The sequence below is a fragment of the Eumetopias jubatus genome, unplaced genomic scaffold (assembly GCF_037043125.1).
Source record: "Eumetopias jubatus isolate StellerSeaLion01/CBP00866 unplaced genomic scaffold, mEumJub1_p1.0 scaffold_9, whole genome shotgun sequence".
NCBI classification, from domain to species: domain Eukaryota; kingdom Metazoa; phylum Chordata; class Mammalia; order Carnivora; family Otariidae; genus Eumetopias; species Eumetopias jubatus.
This window is the reverse complement of record NW_028274815.1, coordinates 104,747,623-104,769,651: the sequence shown is the minus strand read 5'-3', so window position 1 is coordinate 104,769,651 and position 22,029 is coordinate 104,747,623. Positions and strand designations below refer to the sequence as shown.

General features: G+C 39.7%; 2 protein-coding genes across 2 annotated transcripts in view; one reads left to right on the top strand and one right to left on the bottom strand.

Moving 5' to 3' along the window:
- Positions 1-2,458: 2,458 nt before the first annotated feature.
- On the bottom strand, positions 2,459-14,969 carry LOC148163577 (uncharacterized). The gene is made up of 2 exons (XM_088026703.1): positions 14,860-14,969; positions 2,459-2,689 (listed from the first exon to the last, which is right to left on the bottom strand). The coding sequence occupies exon 2, from the start codon at positions 2,666-2,668 to the stop codon at positions 2,477-2,479; it is 192 nt and encodes a 63-aa protein (XP_087882829.1). The 5' UTR covers positions 2,669-2,689; positions 14,860-14,969; the 3' UTR covers positions 2,459-2,476.
- A 1,073-nt stretch (positions 14,970-16,042) lies between these two features.
- SLX4IP (SLX4 interacting protein) overlaps positions 16,043-22,029 on the top strand; it is a 189,540-nt gene continuing 183,553 nt past the window's right edge. Inside the window, 2 exon segments of the mRNA XM_028112966.2 lie at positions 16,043-16,209; positions 21,051-21,137. The gene's annotated coding sequence lies outside the window, so the exon portion shown is untranslated.

Genomic DNA, 22,029 nt, shown 5'->3' with positions numbered 1-22,029 from the left:
TTGTAGTAATCAAAAAGGGGTGGAGACAGAAGGATAGATAAAAGAAGGTGGGCAAAATGTTGTTAAGTGTTAAAGCTGGGTGATGGATACTAGAGAGTTGAATATACTATCCTCTCTTTATTTTGGGGTATGTTTGCAATTTTCCATAATAAAAAGTAAAAATTATGGGGTGGCTTAGTTGGTTAAGCATCTGACTTGATTTCAGCTCAGGTCATGATCTCAGGGTCCTGGGATTGAGCCCCGTGTTGGGCTCCATGGTCAGCAGGGAGTCTGCTTGTCTCCCTCTCCCCCTGCTTGCACCCTCTCTCTCTCTCTCTCTAAAATAAATAAATAAAGCTTTAAAAAAAGTAAAACTTAAAAAAATAGTAAGGGACAAATAACAGTACATTCTTTTGATAGAATCAGTGTTTAACTCACTCTAAATCTGGTTTTAACATTTGCTCACCCCAAAGTTGTTCTAATATGTTTCTGCTTGATTGGCAGCGTTGGTCACTTAAGACTTCTTAATACTACAGCACTGACATCCAAAATCTCTATTTTTACCTTAGTGTTTTAGAAAGATGCTTTCTTTTCTCAACTTTACTTTTTCTCTAGGAATACCTCAATAATATTCCTTGTATTTCTTTTCACAGGAGGAGAAACTACTTCCCTTTTTTTTCAAAGTTTGGCTATAGCAGGGCCCCAAACTCTTACGAGAAGAATTAAAGGAAAAAAATGATGTCATAAGTAATATACCCACACACTATATATATATATATATATTGCACTATATATGTATTCTCTCTCCCTCTCTCTACAGACATACACACACACACACACATGCATTCTCTCTAACGATCTCATTAGTCTAGAAAAGCTAAAATCAAGCATCTAATAAACTCCTTAACTCTCTGCTCATGTGCACTAAAACTCCCTTTATAAACACAAATCTTACACAGAATGTCTTAAGGTTACTCTTTTATGTTATTAAGCTTCTGACATTTTACTGTCTGGCTTTTTATTATTAAATAATTGTCTAATACTTTAAGCCATGCTCTTCCCTTTCTCTTTAAGAGCTTTTAAAAATAAAATCTTGATTTTAAATAATGTAATCAGAAATTATAATTTTATCATAAATCAAAATCATAGACCTCTTAAGAATGAGGAAAATCTTACTGAGGTCTTCCTTCTGTAAGAAGCAGGCCCTAAACTGACCGCCTTATGCCAAAATTTAAAGCATATTATTACTCACCACAAGGTCAAAATGGTATATTAAGGTAGAAAATGCTCCACAATTATAGGGTCACAGTTTTCTGTCTGGGGGCAGATGAGTTTCATAATTCAGAATTTCTGGGATTTTAGAAAAATAATATAGTGTCTGGCACCCATTAATCAAACACAACAGTATTTGTGCAGTGAAACTAAATATTCATATTGAGTGGAATAGACTGCAAACTGCCTCATGTATTAAGGTCAAGTTCTGCTACCAAAGGAGTTATGACAAAATCTTTCGGATTTTAGAACTTTTGGATTTTGGAATTATAGTTAAGGGATTATAATCCTGAAGGATGTAACTATATTCTCTTATTTCAGTGACTCTCAAAAGTAAGATTATTTTGAAGGTAAAATATTAAATACTAGGGGCGCCTGGGTGGCTCAGTTGGTTGCATCTGCCTTCGGCTCAAGTCATGATCCCGGGGTCCTGGGACTGCACCCAGCACTGGGCTCCTCGCTCAGTGGGGAGTCTGCTGGAAGATTCTCTGCCCCTCCCCCTGCTTATGCTCGCTCGCTCTCTCGCAAATAAATAAAATTTAAAAAAATTAGATACTTAAAAAAAGATACTAAAGATGGAATACAATTAGTTTTATTTGCCTTGGAAAGAAACAGAACAATAATAACAAAGGAGAGAACTTTTGCAAGTTATAGATTTGTATGCTCTGAGACGGATTTATGGCAGGTAGACAACTGCTCTTTTGGACACACTCATGATCCTGGTGACATTGTTAATGAAAAGGACAGGACAAGTAATGGACTGTCCTCCTTTCATCCAAATGACTCTGCGAGGCAGCTGTCAAAGGTCTCTACGGAACAAACTTTTTTAGAAGCAACTGCAGAATAATATTATGTCAGTGGGTCATAATAAAAACAACAGGTAACTTACCAACTTCAGCTTTTTCTTGCCAGGGTTCTAATTTTTAATTTTTTTAAAAAAGAGATTTATTTATTTATTTGTCAGAGGGAGAGAGAGCGTGCAAGCACAAGCACGGGGAGCAACAGGCTGAGTAAGAAGCAGGCTCCCCGCTGAGCAAGGAGCCTGATGTGGGACTCAGTCCCAGGATGCTGGGATCATGACCTGAACTGAAGGCAGATGCTTAATCGACTTGAGCCACCCAGGTGCTCCTATACTTTTTTAAAGATTATATTTCCCATTGTTGTAACATACAATACCATTTGGTTAACCAGATTAAACTCAACTTACCTGAAGATTCCAAGCCTGCTATTTCCCTTCGATGTGATTCTTCTCAGGACATTCAAGTGCTGGACTATCTGGTGCAGAAACATTGTCCTTACTAGGCATTTGGAAAACAGGGCTGCTCTTGATTCTGTGCCATCCCAAATGTATGAACCCAACTAAAGGTACCATAACAATCAGAACTTTGTAGTTTCTCCAGAAGTTCTGAAAGCTCATAGTACTTCAGCATCAGTGCACCTAGGAAAAGGCCAACAGGTAAAGATGATAAGAACAAAACAACTCCCTCAAGTTACATCTATGAACTGCCACAAGTAAAATATTACACTTTAATAAAAGTGGACTATTAAATATTTTTGGGTGCAATATAGTGTGATATTCATTATCAAAAAGGGATATGTTGTAGGCTCAAAGGGAGAGCAAGAAGTCAGGCTTCAGAAACTTATAAAACAATACAAACCTTTAAAGATTGTTAAAGGGGCCACATCACCCGCTAGAAAGCTATATAAATCTTTGGAAATGCTCATGCATAGATATTATTTTCTTTATATAATTAATTATATATTCTCTGAGCCACAGTAAAATTAGATTTAAAAAATACATTTAGTCAGAATTTTAACAGAAGAATCAAATGGTAATCCTTAAATATGCAATAAGAATTGAGATTCTGCATTCTGACATGTTAAGTGATGGTGTTTCAACTGAGATTGGGACAGGCATGCATGGATTCCAATTTTAACAGGTGAATACTGGCATGGACTCTGAGTTAGGATGAATTAATGCCATTTCTATTTATGTCCTGATGCACAGGATTTTAGTGTTTACACTTACTACTTTTTTTTTCCCTAAAAATTTTATTTATTTGACAGAGAGAGACACAGCGAGAGAGGGAACACAAGCAGGGGGAGTGGAAGAGGGAGAAGCAGGCTTCCCGCAGACTCTACCCTACAGGGTTTACTCTCTACCCAGTTTACATAGAGAAATTGGGGCTAGTAACCTGCCTGTAGTTACAGAGCTAGGCTGTATTAAAAAAGATTCCTTTCCTCTGTCTTTGGTCTGGAATGCATGGGATGTGGTCCAAGAAGTCTGTTTTTGATGATCTGTTGGGTTTGGGAACTCGAGTCTGGATAACCTCTAAAGACTAATTATATACTTTTTAATTTAAGGGACGCTCATTAGGCTTTAGTGATTAGCTTATAGACTTGTGATGGTATGAATGGGCCCACTTTCAAAGTTCCTTTCTAAGCACAGAAAGACACTAAATACTGCTCCATCATCTATGGAATATACTAAGAATTAGGTTCAATAGCATATATATGAGTTTCAGTATCATGCAATCCATTATGTTACAATAATTTTGTATGAATGCCACTAGCAAAATGTCTGAACAGAACTTTTACTTATTCTTTCCCTTTTTTTTAAAGATTTTATTTATTTATTTGAGAGAATAAGAGAGAGAGAGAGAGCACATGAGAAGGGGGAGGGTCAGAGGGAGAAGCAGACTCCCCGCTGAGCGGGGAGCCCGATGTGGGACTCGATCCCGGGACTCCAGGATCATGACCCGAGCCAAAGGCAGTCGCCCAACCAACTGAGCCACCCAGGCGCCCATATTCTTTCCCTTTTAAGTCAAGATTAAAATCTACTGCTAATGAGTTAAACTTAACACCTTAACCATCTCAAGTGTTCCATGTGTATGAGAAACTGAGGGTTCTAGAGGGGACGGGGGTGGGGGGATGGGTTAGCCTGGTGATGGGTATTAAAGAGGGCACGTATTTAATGGAGCACTGAGTGTTGTAGGCAAACAATGAACCATGGAACACTATGTCAAAATCAATCAATCAATCAAAATATCATATGGCTTTGTGTATGTACATGATTAAAATTTACCCAAATGTTAAAACAAAATAAAAGGGGGCACATGGGTGGTTCAGTCAGCTGAGCATCTGACTCTTGATTTCCGCTCAGGTCATGATCTCAGGGTTGTGAGATCAGCCCTGTATAGGGTTCCCTGCTCAGTGGGGAGTCTGCTTGGGATTCTCTCTCTCCCTCCTTCTAACCACCCCCGCTCTCACATGTGTTCTTTTTAAAATAAGTAAATCTTTAAAAAAAAATAAACAGAAAGCTTAGAGTTACGCCTATGTACATATATCATTTCCAACATTAGAAACCATTTCTCCCACTGTCCAAATTCACGTTTTGTAAGGACTTTGTTGTAAAACTTGAACTACTAGATGGAAAAAAACAATGGCCTACTTTGTAACTGAAAGTATTTTTGCCTTTTTCCTGTTCTATTTTTTTTTTTTTTTAAGATTTTATTTGTCAGAGCTCACATAAGCAGAAGGAGTGGGAGAGGGAGAAGCAGACTCCCCGCTGAGCAGGGAGCCCGATGCAGGACTCAATCCCAGGACTCTGGGACCATACCTGAGGTGAATGCAGACACCTAACTGACTGAGACACCCAGGTGTCCCGCCTTTTTCCTATTCTAAAGTGCTCTTGTATCCTATGACTTTTTGCAACCTTTAGGGACTGTACCTTTTATGGACATACTTGTTTTATCTTTGGAGAAAGCCGATCACAATTAACTGTATCATTAACTTTCATTGTGAAGCCCACCGTACAAAATGCCTTTGAGATTTGAGGATACGATAAAACCCGGGGTGATTTGGGAGTAATGAGGGAAGAATTATAGTAAGGATTACTTCATAGAGAGAAAGGACAGAGGCTATACCAGTTAACTGGCTTGTGTTGACTGATGTGACATTTTTGTCCACAAATACCTTCAATTAAAGGTTTTGAAGATACTGTCGTTCATATCTAGTCTCATCAATACCTAAGGTGACTCCAACACCTTTGACACTCTCAACATGAGGTTATCAAGTCGCATTACTTTTAATGGATGGCATCTCTCTCTTTATTTTTAAAGATTTTATTTATTTATTTGATAGAGAGAGACACAGCGAGAGAGGGAACACAAGCAGGGGGAGAGGGAGAGGGAGAGGGAGAAGCAGGCTTCCTGCAGAGCAGAGAGCCCGACGTGGGGCTCGATCCCAGGACCCTGGGCTCATGACCTGAGCCGAAGGCAGATGCCCAACGACTGAGCCACCCAGGCGCCCCCTGGATGGCATCTCTTCTATTCACAGTTTACTTCTCCATGATCACTAACACAATTCAGTATTTGTCAGCTTTTTCCTGAATTATAAACTTCCGGGAAACAGCTTATAGAAAAGAGAATTGTTTGTATAAAAGAATAAAATAATAAAGCTGGGATGAAGAACTCAATAACTAAAACGCAGAACAAATTAAACTATATAACAGCAATGTTTGGGAAAGTGTTGTACAGAATATTCTCTCCATGTAGAACATAGTATGTGATGTGATGTACCGTGAACCTACTTTGGGAAGAGTTATGGATTAGCATCAAGTTAGCTTACACTTAATGACTCTTTGGGTCATCCAAGGGTTAAGGACAAAGGAGGCATTCCATTTTATTTACATTGTGTTTAACAGTCTATTATTCATTTCCATTAGGATTACTTAAGGAACTATGCATCTTTTTCTACATTTAGGTTTAGACAAATCTGGGAATTATTATCTGTTTTGGTTGAAAACTCATTATTGGCCATTATCACTGAGGTCCAGTAACAGACTTCCTGGTTAGTAAATGATGTAGACTGATCTAATGATTAATTGCTTTAATGTTTATGCGACACCTACATGTCCCCATTTCCTCAAATTCTCCATACCTCATATACTGATTTGGCTAATGGGAGTGAGAGGCAGGTAACTATTTTCCAACGATTATTCTGTTGTACTCTGAGATGCTTGGAAAATGATCAGGATCAGGATGATTAGGGCTTTTTACTATATAAGATACTTTCAGAGTTCTCACATTTAATCCAAATAAAAACATTACCACACTGTATGTATAACAGTCCATCACCACCAAGCCGGATGGAACTAGCAATCTTTTAAAATGGTACAGTAACTTTAACCTCCTTCATTTCTTTCATTTAATAGCTTTCCAGCACATCACATGTATCCAATTGCCTGAACAACCAACTTCCCAAGACAAGACACATTAAACTTTACTAAATAAGTCTCATTAGTTTTAAGAAAAAGACAACATAGTTTTGAAATTTGACATTCCATGTGGTAGTGAGGTAATGTGTTCCTTATTTTGTTCATATCTTCTTGTGGAGCTTTAAAATACAATGAAACATGTTTTGGGGATACAATTTTAACACCTTTTCCCTTCTCAATTCTTTTGAGGGATTTTTTTTTTTCAAAATGAAAATTAGCATCCTGCCATTTCTAATATAATATAGACTTGTTTTTCAAAGTTAGAAAATATAGAAATAAGGAAAAGAAAGCTAAAAACGTCTGTCATCTTTTTGGTTTTAACAAAAATGTGATGACAATTTATATGCTGTTTTATAATCTTTTCTTCCCCCAAGAATATAAATCTTATCATTTCTGATAGCTGCATAGTTTTTGATTATATGGAGATAAGCTAATTTGATAGATCTCTGATAGACATTTGAGATTTATTCAATGTTAAATTTATTGCTAAATATGTTATGGCAACAAATATTCTTGTAAATATTCCAGAGTCCTTGTTTACAGTCCCTATATGCTGCTTCTCAGGATAATATAAAGAATTACCAGATTTCTTAATTCATTTTCCAAATGAACTTATGAGGTTTTTAAAACCTTGACTTTTACAAAGGTTCATGGTGCTGAGCAGAAGGGATACGGAGATTCAATTTGGGAAATGGGAAATTAGGCTAAATACAACTTATCTTGAGATGGTCCTTCCCTTAAAACACTTAGCAAATCAGTCCAAGTGCGATGGAACTATTTTACTGACACCAGAAATTTCTGAATCTGAAACAAAACAAGAAGGCACTCAAAATGATCAGATTTGATGAGCAGTAACAGGTTGATCGCTAAAAAGAAGTTAGTCCTTGCTGTTTATTTATTGAGCTTTTCAATTTTGCTTGGAGTAAAGCCGCAACAGAAACAAGAGCAGAATGATTTTTCCTTCTCCTTACCCATACCCTTTGGTACCTGCAACTGCCTTTTTCTTATCTTTTCTGAATCTTCTTTAAACGCACTCCTAAACAAACAAAGAAGGTATGGGACTCTTGGAAAGATGAGAGAAAGGAAGAGAAATAAAATTACTAAGTTTAGGTCAAGTAAAACAGCGTTTATAGTTTTATTCATTGAAATGCCTTCTTATGTTAAGTTTAAAATATGTTTAGAGGCAATCTTTTTTTTTTTAAAGATTTTATTTATTTGTCAGATAGAGAGTGTGCACAAGAAGGGGGAGTGACAGGCAGAGGGAGAAGCAGGCTCCCTGCTAAGCAAGGAGCCTGATATGGGACTTGATCCCAGGACCCTGGGATTATGACCCCAGCTGAAGGCAGATGCTCAACCAATTGAGCCACCCAGGCATCCCTGTTTAGAGGCAATCTTAACACAGATTATGCTTTCATATACTCTCCTTTCAAAAATATGTATCTTGAATTATTCCAAAGGTTCCACATTTTTTATCTCATTTTGTTTTCATAGCAGTTTTATGAGGCCACTTTATAAATGAGGAAACACTAATAGATTGATTCCAAGATTATCGTCAGTTAATTGTGGTACTCAGCTTGGATTTTTGGAGTCCTACAAGTCTTGGCTGGTACTCTTTTAGGCTATTTTCGAAAGTCAAGAATTAGTGACCCAGTTTTGGCAGCAGAGTTAATCAGAATTTCCAGTGCATGATGATGGATGAGAAGAACATTCTGAGTGCATCATGCACACCTGTAAGAGTCACTGAGGTCAACTATCCTAATGCATTAAGCCTGGCATGTTCTTCTGATTCTCATGTCAGGTATGTAAGAGGTTAACAGTGGTCTTGTGTCAACTTGTCCAAAATTAGAGTCTGTATCCTCCAAATACACATCTGTGACCTACTAATAGTTGAGATTAGCTGCACTAATTTTAGTTTAGTTTTCTTCAGCTCAGTTCTTAGTACAGAATGAAGAGCAAGAGTTAATGAACAGAATGGGGAGAAACTTGCTATATCTCCACCTTAATAAAATACTGTAATCTTCTGAGTACCTATAAAGGCCAAGAAAGGAAAACACTGAGATATATTACTTCAGACCACAAATATTGTTTAAAGTCAAGGCATTACTGTATCTAAAGTAGCAACTTTCCCTCCCCCTTATTTGTATTACAGAAATTATTATCTCTTCAATTTCTACCACTAAAGCCTCTCACAGGCTTGTTGTACCTTGTTACATTCCAAGCTAAATGAAGGTTTCTAGGTGACAGAACTGGACAGTAAGGCAAAGGACAGAAGGCAATTAAGCTTCCTACAAAATCCTAAACAGCCTAGCTCTAGCTATCAGTTTACTCTTTCTATGTAGCATCATGTCAATTAAAATCATCAAGTTTTGTTACTGGCCATTACTAAATTAGGCCTACAACAACCTGGATACAGGAAATATTCTGTAAAAGGTTATCATTTTGCCTACTGGGCTTGCTGGGCGCCATCTGCTGGTCTTTTGGACACAGTGTAAGGTAGATTCTTCTCTCAGGTTTTCAGTACTGCTCTGCTAAAAGTATTTGAAAAATAGTAATTTTTATAGACTTCCACTGAATGTAATTTAAATGTGAAGAGGACAGGGCGCCTGGGTGGCTCAGATGGTTAAGCGTATGCCTTCGGCTCAGGTCATGATCCCAGGGTCCTGGGATCGAGTCCCACATCGGGCTCCCTGCTCCTTGGGAGCCTGCTTCTCCCTCTGCTTCTCTCTCTCTCTCTCCCTCTGTCTCTCATGAATAAATAAATAAAATCTTAAAAAAAAATAAATAAATGTGAAGAGGACATTAGACAGAATATTACACAATTAGCCCAGATCTTGTGACTGTGATTACGTGATGAAGTTTACTGAAGCTGTATAATGCCTTTTCTTTTATGACAATGTTGGCTTAGATATTCGAGAATTCTTCATTTCTGAACTCCAATCTCTGACGCTAAAAATATCCTCAGTTTTTAATACGGCAGTTCAAATGTTGGCATTTTTTGTGTACACATTAGAAGGACTGTGTACTGTCTTCATGCTTATTCAACTGACTGGTAGACTAGAAAGACCATCAGTTTCCTTTTTTCCCCTTTTCTATCTGTATCACCTAAAATAACACAGTTTTGCTGAATTTACATCTTGTAAAAACACACACATCAAATACAGTACTGTCGGCTCTTGATTAACTGCATGGATCATACCTGAGTTCTAAAGTTTCCATCTGCAAAATCCTACCACAGTTCCCTCCCCTCCCTCAAGGTCGGCTTGACCTACACCCAGTAGCTATAGTGCTGACAGCACAGCTGGTCAGGAGTAGTCAAGAACACAGTGAAGGTCAACATAGTTATGTATAAGTATTTTATGGTCTCTGCTACCTCTCCCATTACCGTGAATTCAATGTCTTTATGAATAAATAATATACTGAAAGCATCACAAGTTTTGTATGGGAACTTTACTAATTGTCAACAGTCCAAAATGTGAACAGTGAATGAGTGACTAGGGGCTAATGAGGAAGAGAAAATCAGCTTACTGCAGGCTGTGCTTATCAGAAAGGTTGTAGTGTTGTTTTACAGAGTTTATACTTAAATGCATTCATGCATTCTCTTTTAAGTATACTTAATTTAAGTATAAACTCTGTAAAACAACACTACAACCTTTCCATTCCCTTTCTGTTTTTACACCTGGCTGCCATTTGATGCTCAGGTTTATGGGGGAAGGGGAGTGGGTATCATGCTGAAAGCCAGCTTGTTCCAGATTAAATGTGCAGTTAATTGGCCTCTTAGTGCTATAGCAGTGACTATGTAGCCCTAGTTAGCTCTGAATCCCTAAAAAGGTGATTTCTATCTTCATCATTTTCAAGAGCTCTATTTTACTCTTCACCTCTGTTTCTGCAGCTAACCAAATGTCCAGAAGAAATTGTGGCTATTGGGTAGTAGCACCCGTAACTTCCTGTCTCACATGTGAAAACTGCTCCATCTCAGCTCTCATCTTAACCTCCTTCCCTGCTGTCTCTGCAGGGTTCTAACTCCACTCTCCTTCTCTTACATCTCCCACCTCCCACTTATAATGGGTCTTCTTCCTCCACAAAACCTGACCATTTTTCCCCATTGAAAAGAACCAAAACAAGTTTCCTAAAGCAACTGCCCTTTCCCAGTCTCCCTTCCAGCTACTATACAATCGGATTCCTTTCAAATAATGAATCTTTTCCTAGAGTCACTTCCCACTTCCATTTTCAAACTCAACTAATCTGCTTTTGTTCTACTCTCCATGGAAACTGCTCTGACTGTGAAGATCACCAATCTCTCCCCTTACTTGCTCTCTCAAGCATTTTGATGTGTTCCTGAAACTCCCTTAAGTATTTGGGACTCTCTGGTCTGTTCCTTGTCAGTCTCCTTTAATGGCCCCTCAGTTTCCATCCACCTATTCACCCTTATCAAAGATCTGTCCTTGGTCGTCTCTTCCTGTGTTCCTTCCCTGGGTGGTCTCATTCACATCCAAAGCTTCTGTTACAGCACATCCGTTAATGACGGCTGCACCTTCAACCCAAATATCCAACTGCCACTGTTCACCTCTACCTGTACCCACAAACAGTCTAAACTCATTTCATATACATATGAATCCTCTTTTATTCCCGAACTGCTGTTCTACCTCCATTAACTGTTTCAGTTAAAAAAAAAAAAAAAAAAAAGCATTACCTACCAAGCCTTTCAAGTCTGGATATAGTGGTCTCTGCCCTTTTCCCTGTATGCCTCATCAAATCAGTACCCCAGCCCTGCCATTTGACATGACAATCTCAAATAACCTCTCCCCACAGTCACAGTCCAGACCCTCATCACTTCACATGACATCCTTGCTTATAATCCAGTGGCTCTCAAAGTGTGGTCCCCTTACCAGTAGCATTAGCATCATCAACTTATGAGAAATACAAATTCTTGGGCTGCCTCTGACCTACCAAGTCAGAAACTCTAAGGTGGGGTCCAGTAATCTGTGTTTTTCAAGTTAGAGAAGCACTGCTCTAGTTTGCTCTTCACTAAATATACTCTACCCACTTAACAGCCATCTTGCAAAAAACCAAATCTGATTGTTTACGCTTTGCTTAGAAGCTGTTGTGATATTTTTGATTAGAAGGTGAAATCTAAATTTCTTAGTACAGCACAAGAGGCCCACCAGGATCTAGTTCCCGGTTACCAGTTTTCAGAAGGTAAAGCAGAGCAAATCATCTTAGTAAGAATGCACTGTTGTGTAGTGTGATTAAGGGGATGAACTGTGGAATCCTACTGCCTTAGCTTTCAATCTCCACCTCAGCACTTCACAACTAGCTGTGACTTTGGATGAGTCCCTTAACCTCATGCACTATGCCTCAGTTTCATCATCTGTAAAATGAGCGTAATAATGACTTCCATATCACAAGGTTGTTGTGAAGTTAGCACAGTACCTGGTTGTCTGGACTCAGTGATTATTAGCTATTACTCTTGTTTTGGTTATTTCAAAAGGAATAGAGCCAATCTAAAGTATAGCAAGAAGAGGAGAGGACTGGAATACCTGCCCAGACTAAGGGAAGTGGTCCCCATAAAGGAGGCCCGTTTCTCTGGGCAGTTTCAGTTAGTCTAGAAGTGAACAAAAATAACCCGATTCTCATGTAAGAGCTTGAGATCTCTAGGGTTATTTTGATTGTGGGGAGGGGGTGGATCTGTAATGATTCCAGGATGTTATAGGAGAGGTAAACTCCTACCAGTGAGAGCCAGGAAAGCTAATTGTGAAGGAAACAGGAAAACTCGGAGCAAAGCAGCAAAAACAGGGTGAGTGATTTATTTCTTTGATAACAGTTAATAGAGTCCTAGTGGGCTCTATTTTCAGAAATGTTGGTTACTTTTTTTTTAAAGATTTATTTATTTTTAGAGAGAGAGGGAGAGAGAGACAGCGAGCGTGGGGGGAGGGGTAGAGGGAGACAGAGTCTTAAGCAGACTCTGTGCTGGGCGCAGAGCCCGATGGGGAGCTCGATTTCATGACCCTGAGATCACAACCTGAGCCAAAACCAAGAGTCAGGCACTTAACCCACTGAGCCACCCAGGAGCCCCAGATACGTTTGTTACTTAACAGCAGAGGCATTAAGTAATGATGGGAATCCAATTCTAACCACCAAAAATTAATTATAATTTTGGGCAAATCTATTCTCTTCTGTCTCCAATTTAATAATTTGTAATATCAGCTATGTTATGAAGCTCACCACATATATACTTATGTATTTATTGCTTAGGACAGTGTCTAGTATGGGGGAAGCACTCAATATATGGCAACTATTACTATTGGAAGTATATTATCTTTAATACAAATTAACAGAAATAGGCACCTCTGGAGATTCCTGTCTGACCAAAGCAATTGTGAATTATCATCTAATATTGGGTTATATAAAACTGAGGGATATTGTAAAGATAGATCCCAAAACAGTGTTTCTATCACTTACGGTTTATCAATTTTCACTTCAAATATGTTCGTTCTATCCAAATGTTTATACTTAGTGTCTATTAGCTGCTAGCGGGACATTAGGCTGGGTGGGGGCTGGGGTGGGTGTGGTGGGACAACTAAGATGAATAAGGCATGGTTCCTGTCCTCAAAGAGAATATAAGCTTAGAAGAAAAAGGCAAAATCCAAATAAAACATGATTAAATGCTGTATGTGACCAAAAAAACCCAAAAAACACTGTAGAGATTAAAAGTCTTTACCAAGTTGACTAATTTTTCAAAACTTCTGGACTTCTCAGTTTCTCCTCTATCTTCCTGTTAGTCTCCATCTATTTTTATGTATCCATCTTTAGTTATAGTAGGGAGTCAGTATGTATAAAAACCAGTAACAGCCACCCACTGTAACAGAAGGTAGCAGCCATTTGTTTTGTTTCTCCCTTATATTCTCAGTGCATAGCAAAAAGTGGAGCATCTTCCTCCCCTTGTCTTACACAGGGTGGCTCATTCTTGTGCTTCAGCTCTTAGTTCAGATGTCACCTACCCAGAGAGCCTTTCTCTGAGCACCCAGTCTAAAGTTTGTTCCCTCTCCCACACCCATTATTCCCTAACACATCCTACCATTACCTTCAAAGCCCTACTGTTGTGATGAATGCTGTGATGTGCCACCTTGATCCCCTTTAAGAATGAAAGGCTTATTCCCCCAGCTCTTGGGACTGCTGAGACAGCCCTCAGTTGTCAGTCCCCTTCCAGGACTGACCCAGCTGAAAACAGCAGAGGTCTCACAGTCTTTTCAGGACAACAGCCATCCAACGACTGCCCATGTATAAAGGCCTGGCTCTTCCCTCCAACTTGGGACACCTCTGAGGGGACAAACCAACACCAGAGTTCCCTTGGGACTGCACTGCAGCTTAACTTTTTCTATCTGCCAATTCCTGCTTCCTTTATTCCTTGGTAAGATCCAAAAGAGTCCTTGCTAATAAATGTCCTGCCCACAAATCTCCTCCTTAAGAGTCCCCAACCTAGGATAATCTGGAAACATCTTGTTCATTATCAGTGTACTTGTTTATTGTTTCTTCTCCCATCACTAGAATGTAAGCTTCATGTGGTCAGGGACTGTATCTGTCTTGGTCACTGCTGTATCTGCTAACTCTGCACAGTGTCACAAAATATATATATGAATATAAATATAAATTGACAAGGTTAGTGAATGACTGAAACTGCCAGAATTGAGTGCCTCTGTAACAGCAACAGTATTTGGGCATGCTCCTATTCGGGGAAAAGATGAGTATGACCCAGGAGGTTTTCATCTCAAAAGGATTTCCATCCCCATGTCAAAAGTCCTGTGAGTCCTGCTTCTGCTTTCACACGGTGGGCACTAGCCATGCTGTACAATAGTTCTGACGTCCAGTTCCACGTCAGAAAGTGGCCCTCACCCCCCAGACAGACACAGGCATACAGTGCCCTCTCCCTGCGAAAGAGTAACTGACGAATCACAGGTTCCAGCTAGCAGGTGGCAGCGCAGGTGAAATCGGTGCTTTCACTGGAACACCTTTTCCATCTCCTCCACGGTGTGGCCGCGCAGATGGGAGAGGGAGGAGGGTCTACACCGGGAACTGTACCCACACTATTGGAAAACCTCCTAGCCATCCACATTCCTTCCCTCAGCAAGCATCTACTGCCTATGGCTACGTTAAGGGTAGGTCTTTAGTTTTCTAAGGAGCCAGCCTCCTCCTTGTCCCCGCCCCCAAATATCCTTCAACGAAGACACCAGTGACCTTTCTGAGAGGGGGCAGGGGGCACCAACAAGCCCGCCTCCCTTCTCTTCGGCCAGGCAGAAAGCAGGTTTTTCTACCTGAGGTTCTAGCGCTCTCACCTGCCCACCAGCCGCTGAGTCTCCCTAGGCCGCCGCCACCAGCTAGCCCCATAGGCCGAGCCGCACGCAGCCGCCGCAGCCGGTCCTGCCAACCTGCGCTCGAAGCTTGGAGACAGAGCATGCGCAGCGCTATGGTTGGCGCCGGCGCTGCTGAGAATCCGCTTTTCCGGGTTTTAGTGAGGTTCTCAGTCCGGAAAGGCTTTGCCGGAGACCCGTAAGAGCCGGGGGCGGAGCTTATTCAGCCTCAGTCTCAGCAAATGAGTTGAAACTAAAGAATTTAAATAACATCAAACGGACGTGTTAGGGCACAGTATCTGCCTTATGGCCCGCACTTAAGAGCTATTATTGAATGAATGACAAGGTAGTGAACGGTTTCCCGCAGCACGCGGGCCTCCCAGATTTGACCAATCACAAGGCGCCTGATTTGTTGTTTGGCGCCAGTCCCCCGCCCTCTTTTACGTCTGCCTCCAAAACCAGGAAAAAAGGAATGGCTCACCCCTATGTCCCTGGATCGGGTTGGAAAGTGGACATGCTCAGTGAGAGCTGGTCCTGGTCGCTTTCAGAGGTTTTGCCCACAGCCTTTCCGATGGGGGCATTTGGGAAGGTCGGGAGTCCTCCAACTCTTTAGCTTCACAAAGTGGGTAATTTTGGCACTATCTCTCCATCCTGCTTCTTAGTTCGAGGACAAAATTTTTATTTTTCTGTAGCATTCAGAAGAATTATAAAGGAAGTTATATGTATCGCTATTTCAAAGTTTATCCAGCATTGTGAGAGCCACCTTTGCTTTCCGACTTTTTTATAACCTGATTCTTGCGCTAGTAATTTTCCGGTATCAAGGTGCTCTGAACCATAGAAACGTTGGGTTTTAGTTTTCTTTTCTCTCGATCGCCTCCGTCGTCTAGCACTATGGGTAACCGTGATTCGTTACCTGCCAATCATATTCGCGGCGTTCCTAGCGTCTGAATGGCCGCCTTGTCGCCATTTTTGTTTTGGGCCCTCCTTGAAAAATGGGCGGAGGTCATTTTTCTTTGGGGTAGATTTCTTGCGCTGTGCCGGCCCTTCACTCAGTGTTTCCCCGCCATCTTAAGTGCTGGTTTTGGCTTCAAGCCGACGGTGAGGCCGCTCAGATCATTTTGTGTTTGGGCGGCGGCAGCGTTTTCCCAACGCCCGGGGAGACCCTGGGAAAGGGGAAGTAAGGTCGAAGCTTGAATCCCCAAAGCATCTGAAGGTGGGCTTGAGAGCCTGCTGTCTGTTTAGTCTGAGTCTCCTCAGCCAAGTATTACTCCACCAGTGACCGTGGACAGTAAAAAACTAATAAAAGCCCGAACCCAAACCCTGCCACCATCATAGGTAAGAACGTGGAACTCCTGACAGCCTAAGATGTTCCTTCACTTGAACTGAACTATTTGCCCATCTCTTTTCCAACCCCCCTTGGGTTTTTTTCTTTTGTTTTTTTTTTAGCCTTTTCTGAATTCTTTTCCCCGTGCTTCCACCTTTTTTTCATTGTTTTCAAAGTGCTAAAGGGTTGTTAGCATAAGCCTGCGGGAAACGGCATAAAAGTGGAAAGTATTGGTCTGGAGAATTTTTTGTTTTGGGGGAAAATGGAGTACAATGAATGGGCCAGGTATTTGCATCAAACCGTGGCTGCCCACAACCATTAATACACAGTCTCCTCTCAGACATTTTTAGGTTATGAGGTAGTATGGATTGTGTTGGTATATACTGCCTGGTCACTCATTTATTCATTGCATTTATTTGTATTTATTTATTTATTTTTAAAGATTTTATTTATTTATTTGACAGAAAGAGACACAGCGAGAGAGGGAACACAAGCAGGGGGAGTGGGAGAGAGAAAAGCAGGCTTCCTGCTGAGCAGGGAGCAAGATGAGGGGCTCAATCCCAGGCCCCCCCCCCCCGCCCCCCATCATGGCCTGAGCCAAGGCAGAGGCTTCACCGATTGGGCTGCCCAGTCGCCCCTATTCATTGCATTTATTGAGTACCTAATGTATGCTAACCCGTAAGGATTCTGCAGTAAACCAAACCAAACCAAAAAAAAAAAAACAACCCCTTACTTTCTTGGAGTTTACATTCTGTCTGACCTCAACAGCTACTAGTTTGGGGCAGGTAACAGTATTCTGTGGTTCTTAGCACTGTTGGATTATGACAAGTATCTCCTTGCTTCTTCCTTGATCTCCTCACCTTCCTTTTTTTTTTTTTTTCCCTGTACTAGGAAGAAGTTGTATTGAGACTTATTTTTTGGGTCCTAGATGCCACCATATTTGTAGGCCAGGTGGCTAATTTTATGACCAATATTCAAGTTACTTAGGTCGCTCAGAGTGCTGTCTACTGACCAGCATCACCTGGAAGCTTCTTAGAAACTTTAGTCTCAGGTCCCATCTCAAGATCCACTGAATCAGGATCTTTTCTAGGGAGTACACCTTAAAATTCAAGGAGCATTAATTCAGGACCTGAACTAAAGATACAGAATGCCTATTTTCAACCTGTGTTTCTTAAACAGTTCACAATATATTGTCAGTTTATTCCCTGTTTTACATGCGGTGGGCATATGACATGTTTTCCTGGGCTTTTTTTTTCTTTTGTTTATTTATTTTTTTAAGAGACAGTGGGAGGGAGGGGCAGACGGAGAGATTGATCCCCAAGTCGGGCTCCACTGCTATGGAGCCTGAGATCATGACCTGAGCCGAAACCGAGAGTCTGTCACTTAACTGACTGAGCCACCCAGGTGCCCCTTTCTTGTGCTTTTCATCCATCAACTTGATGTCAAGATAACAATTTAGTGTTCTAAAAAATTGGGAATTTGTCAGTCTGGTATATTACTATATAACTGTTGTCACAGCAACACCTGTGTGCATATTTTCCCTCTGTGCAAATTTTTACTTTTAATTTATTACAAGTTGAATTCAAAAGCCTACATGTGTTCAGCAGTTCAATATTGACTTGGAAAACCTTGGGCCGTGCTTTACCAAAGTTTTTTCTGACATCTTGCTCTCTTCTGTCTTCCTCTAGTGAGAAATCTAATCATTTAAAAAAAAATATTCCAGGCCAGTATCTGCTGAGTTTTAGACCCTGTGGATGGAATTTAGGAACCAGTAAGGTGTTTGAGAGAACAGCAAATTACTTTTCTGTTTTTCACATGCTGTGTTTAGATTTTTTAAATCCCAGACAGATTTACTTAAAATAATTAGGAATTTGAAAGCATTGGAGAAAACTGGACTGGAAATGTAGTGAACCAGCTTCCCAGGAACCAGTCAGCTTGCCATTTATTTATTCTATGTGCTCAGTAAGTTGTCCAGCTTTTCTTGTTGTCCTTTTTCCACCTAATAATTTGGAAAAGAATGAAGGTTGTGTTGTTTTTTTGTTTAGCCTCATGTGAGTTTTTCAAAATGCAGCAAATACTGAAGTTTTGTGTAAGTATAATATGTATTGCTTTTGATTTTCACGTACTGTATCTTATATTGTGTGTGCCAGTAGAACACGGTGGGTAAGGAAGGAAACTTCAGAGCCATATTCCCTGGGTTCAAATCCTAGCTCCTCCACATACTAGCTGTGTGACCTTGAACAGATTACTTAACTCTGCTTCCATTTTTTCATCTGTAAGATAGGGTTGATATGAGGGTTAAATAAGTTAATAAAAGAAAAGTGCTTAAAACAATGCCTGGCGCTTGATCACAGCTATGTACATATTAATCGTTGTTTTTTGTTATAATTAAATCTTTGGGTTATTAGTTTTGTTCCTGAAAATCACTAAGGGAAAAGGTATTACAGTTCCATGACTTTGGGACATGTACCCGTTGGGAAGAGAGGCAGGTGGTCTAAATGTACTAGGAAGACAGATTTTTTTTTAAATGGTCTTTTTCTTTTTAAATAGCCTTATTGAGGAATATAGACATATCTTGCTTTATTGTGCTTTGCAGATTTTTTTTTTTTTTTTTTTTTTTTTTTTTTACATATTGAAGGTTCAGGGCAACCCTGCACTGAGCAAGTCTTTTGTTGCCATTTTCTAACAGCATTTGCTTGCTTCATGTCTCTGTGTTACATTTTGGTAATTCTCACAGTATTTCAAACTTTTTCATTATATTTGTTATGGTGCTCTGTGATCAGTGATTACAGCTTGCTGAAAGCTCAGGTGAAGGTTAACACTTTTTAGCAATAAGGTTTTTTTAATTAAGGTATATACATTTTTTATACATCATGCCGGGCCACATTTAATAGACTATATAGTAAAACTTAAACATAATTTTTTTTAAGGAAGTAAAACTTTATTGACCACAGTTTACTAGTATTTACAATAAAGTAAACAGTATACAGTTGGATAACATTCTGACTACAACGTTACTGTTTTTCCTGGTTTCTGCTGAACCAGTAACTCAAATACTGAGAAGATTGAGACTACATGTCAGGAATAAGCTGGGGTAGGGACACCTGGGTAGCTCAGTGGTTAAGCATCTGCCCTGGGCTCAGATCATGATCCTTCAGTCCCTCAGATCGGGCCCCACATCAGGCTCCCTGCTCAGCAGAGGAGTCTGCTTCTCCCTCTCCCTCTGCCCCTTCCCCAGCTGTGTGCGCTGTCTCTCTCTCTCACTCTCTCTTTCAAATAAATAAATAAAATCTAAAAAAAAAAAAAAAAAAAAGAATAAGTTGGGATAAAGAAAAAACATGCAGGCCAAGAATTCAGATTATAGAAGTCTGTCCACCCATTTATTCTAGCAGGTGCTAAATTGCCAGTATCTCTACCCATTTGATTATGATTAGGTTTCCATGAACAAAGTCTTAGCTATTCCATGAATCATGACCTTTTAGGCAGTATAGCACAGGGATTTCAACTTCTTGAAAAGGAATGGTTCACTAGAAGGAAGCTTAAAATGTCCATTTAAGTTTGTCCATTTAAGTTTTGCTTACCTAATGTCTAGTTTTGTCATTTGAGTGGGGAGGTTGTTGGTGGCGATAAAATTTTCCTTTCAGGGATCTTGCAAATAAACTTGCATTTATATGATTATAGATATGGGTATGTATTCTGATGTGGCTTATTTTAAATTGTCCAATTTAAATTGTTTACATAATATTTTAATTGTCCAATTAATTACAAAACTTGAAAAATTAGGGCTTCAGGAAAAATTTCAATTTAATTTTAAATTATTTCTTTTTTCAAAATTGTTTTATTTTTAAAGATTTTATTTATTTACTTAGCACAGAGGGAGAGGGAGAAGCAGATCTCCCACTGATCAGGGAGCCCGACGCAGGGCTCAATCCCAGGATCATGACCTGAGCCCAAGGCAAACGCTTACCTGACTGAGCCACCCAGGCACCCCTTAAGTGTTTTATTTCTTAAGTTACTGAAAATGATAGCATCCCAGAAACACGGGTTTACCCATTGTTATAAAATGTTTCCCATTCACTACACCTCGGTCCAGTACTTTTTCCACCACAAATTCTTCAGACTCTGCCTCTTTTACTTTTTTACTTTTTTCATTCTGTTTCTTTCCCATTTTTTGCAATGTAGTAGTCTTATTTGAGGCCATTTTTTTTTTTATTGCAGACTTGCATAGCTATTATTCACCGCCTCTGAGCTGCTCCAGGTCCCTGGTCTTAAACATCGCTTTTATATGCACTGGAGAAGCAAAAATTCATGTGATTCACGTCATTGTGATAGTCACTTTATTGTGGTGGTGTGGAGCTGAACCAGGAATATCACCATGTTATTTCAGTAACTGTCGTATAGTAAACTGCACATATTTAAAGTTTGTAGTTTGTTGTGCTTGACATATATACAGGTAAAACCATCACCACAATCAAGGTACATTCCCCCAAATGAACATATCCGTATCTCCCAAATTTCGTTTTGCTGTTTTATAATCCCTCTTCCCTCTCTCTTCCAGGCAACCACTCATTTGCTGTCTGTCATGATAGATGTCACTGTAGATAAGTGCATTTCCCAGCTTATCTAAAGAATCTTACAGTACATGCTGTTTTTTGGTCGGAGTCCTGAGAGTCTGGTTTCTTTTCATGATTGAGAGCCTTCTTTGTTGGAAGTATCAGTAGTCATTTTTTTTAATCGCTAGGTAGTATTCTCTTGCTAGATGCCCTGTAATTTGTTTATACATTCACTGGTTGAAGGACTTTGAGGTTGTTCTTATTTTCACAGTACTCCTTTTCACTGCTTTGTTCTTCAGCTTATTTGCATTGGGAAAAAAGTCCAATTATTTGGTGTCCATGCCTTCTATGTACACTGAAACCAGGAGTTGACAGTGGTAAAATGGGTATGTATTGGGATTTTTTTTACCTTTGCCTTTGTTAGTTTATGGATTAATGTTTTCTGAGTGAAACATGTCATGGCTTTTTAAAAATGCAAAATGCATTCATTGACTTTTTAGTGGGCTGTAGCTCTTGATGTATACATGCCTAGTTATTTTGAGCTGTGTTAAATCTTTAAAGCCTACTATTTGTATATTACTTTTTGGAGGTTGAAAACAATAATGGATGCACACTAAGAAATCTACCCATCAGGCAACAAAGTAGAGATCTAAATGGAGAGTACTGCTCATTTAATGTTGGTGTAGGTACATTTCTAAAGTCTTGGCTTCTCTTATAGAAAAGCAGTGCCTCCTGGTTATTATGGTATTGACATTTTGTGCTTGAATATGTCAGAACTGGTAACTAAAATTGGATTTCACTTATGTTAGTTATAGGATAATATATAGAATATTGCTGTTATAATATCTTAGACATTTAAGTTTATGTGTGTCACTGTGTTGGTTCTCTAGTTAGAAAAGTTTGGATTTTTTGTTTTGCAATTAAAAAATTATTTTAAAATTTGCATATGCTAAAATTCATTCTTTTTGGTATAGGCTTTCATGAATTTTGGCCAGTGCACTGAGTTTTGTAACCATGGTGTCAGTCAGAATGCAGGACAAGTTCATTATCTCCCCACTCCCCCCACCCCCTGCCAAAATTCCCTCCTGCTGCTCCCTTAGTACTAACACTCTCCCATCCCCAGCTTAGCAACCAAAGATCTGCACTCCATCTCTGTAGTTTTCATGAAAGTTGAGAGGATTAGATTTCAAGACAATTATGGTAATAATTATCAGAAGGTTTTTTTGTACTGTGAAGGTGACTGGAAGACAGTTATCAGAGTGGGGCTTGAGGCTTGCA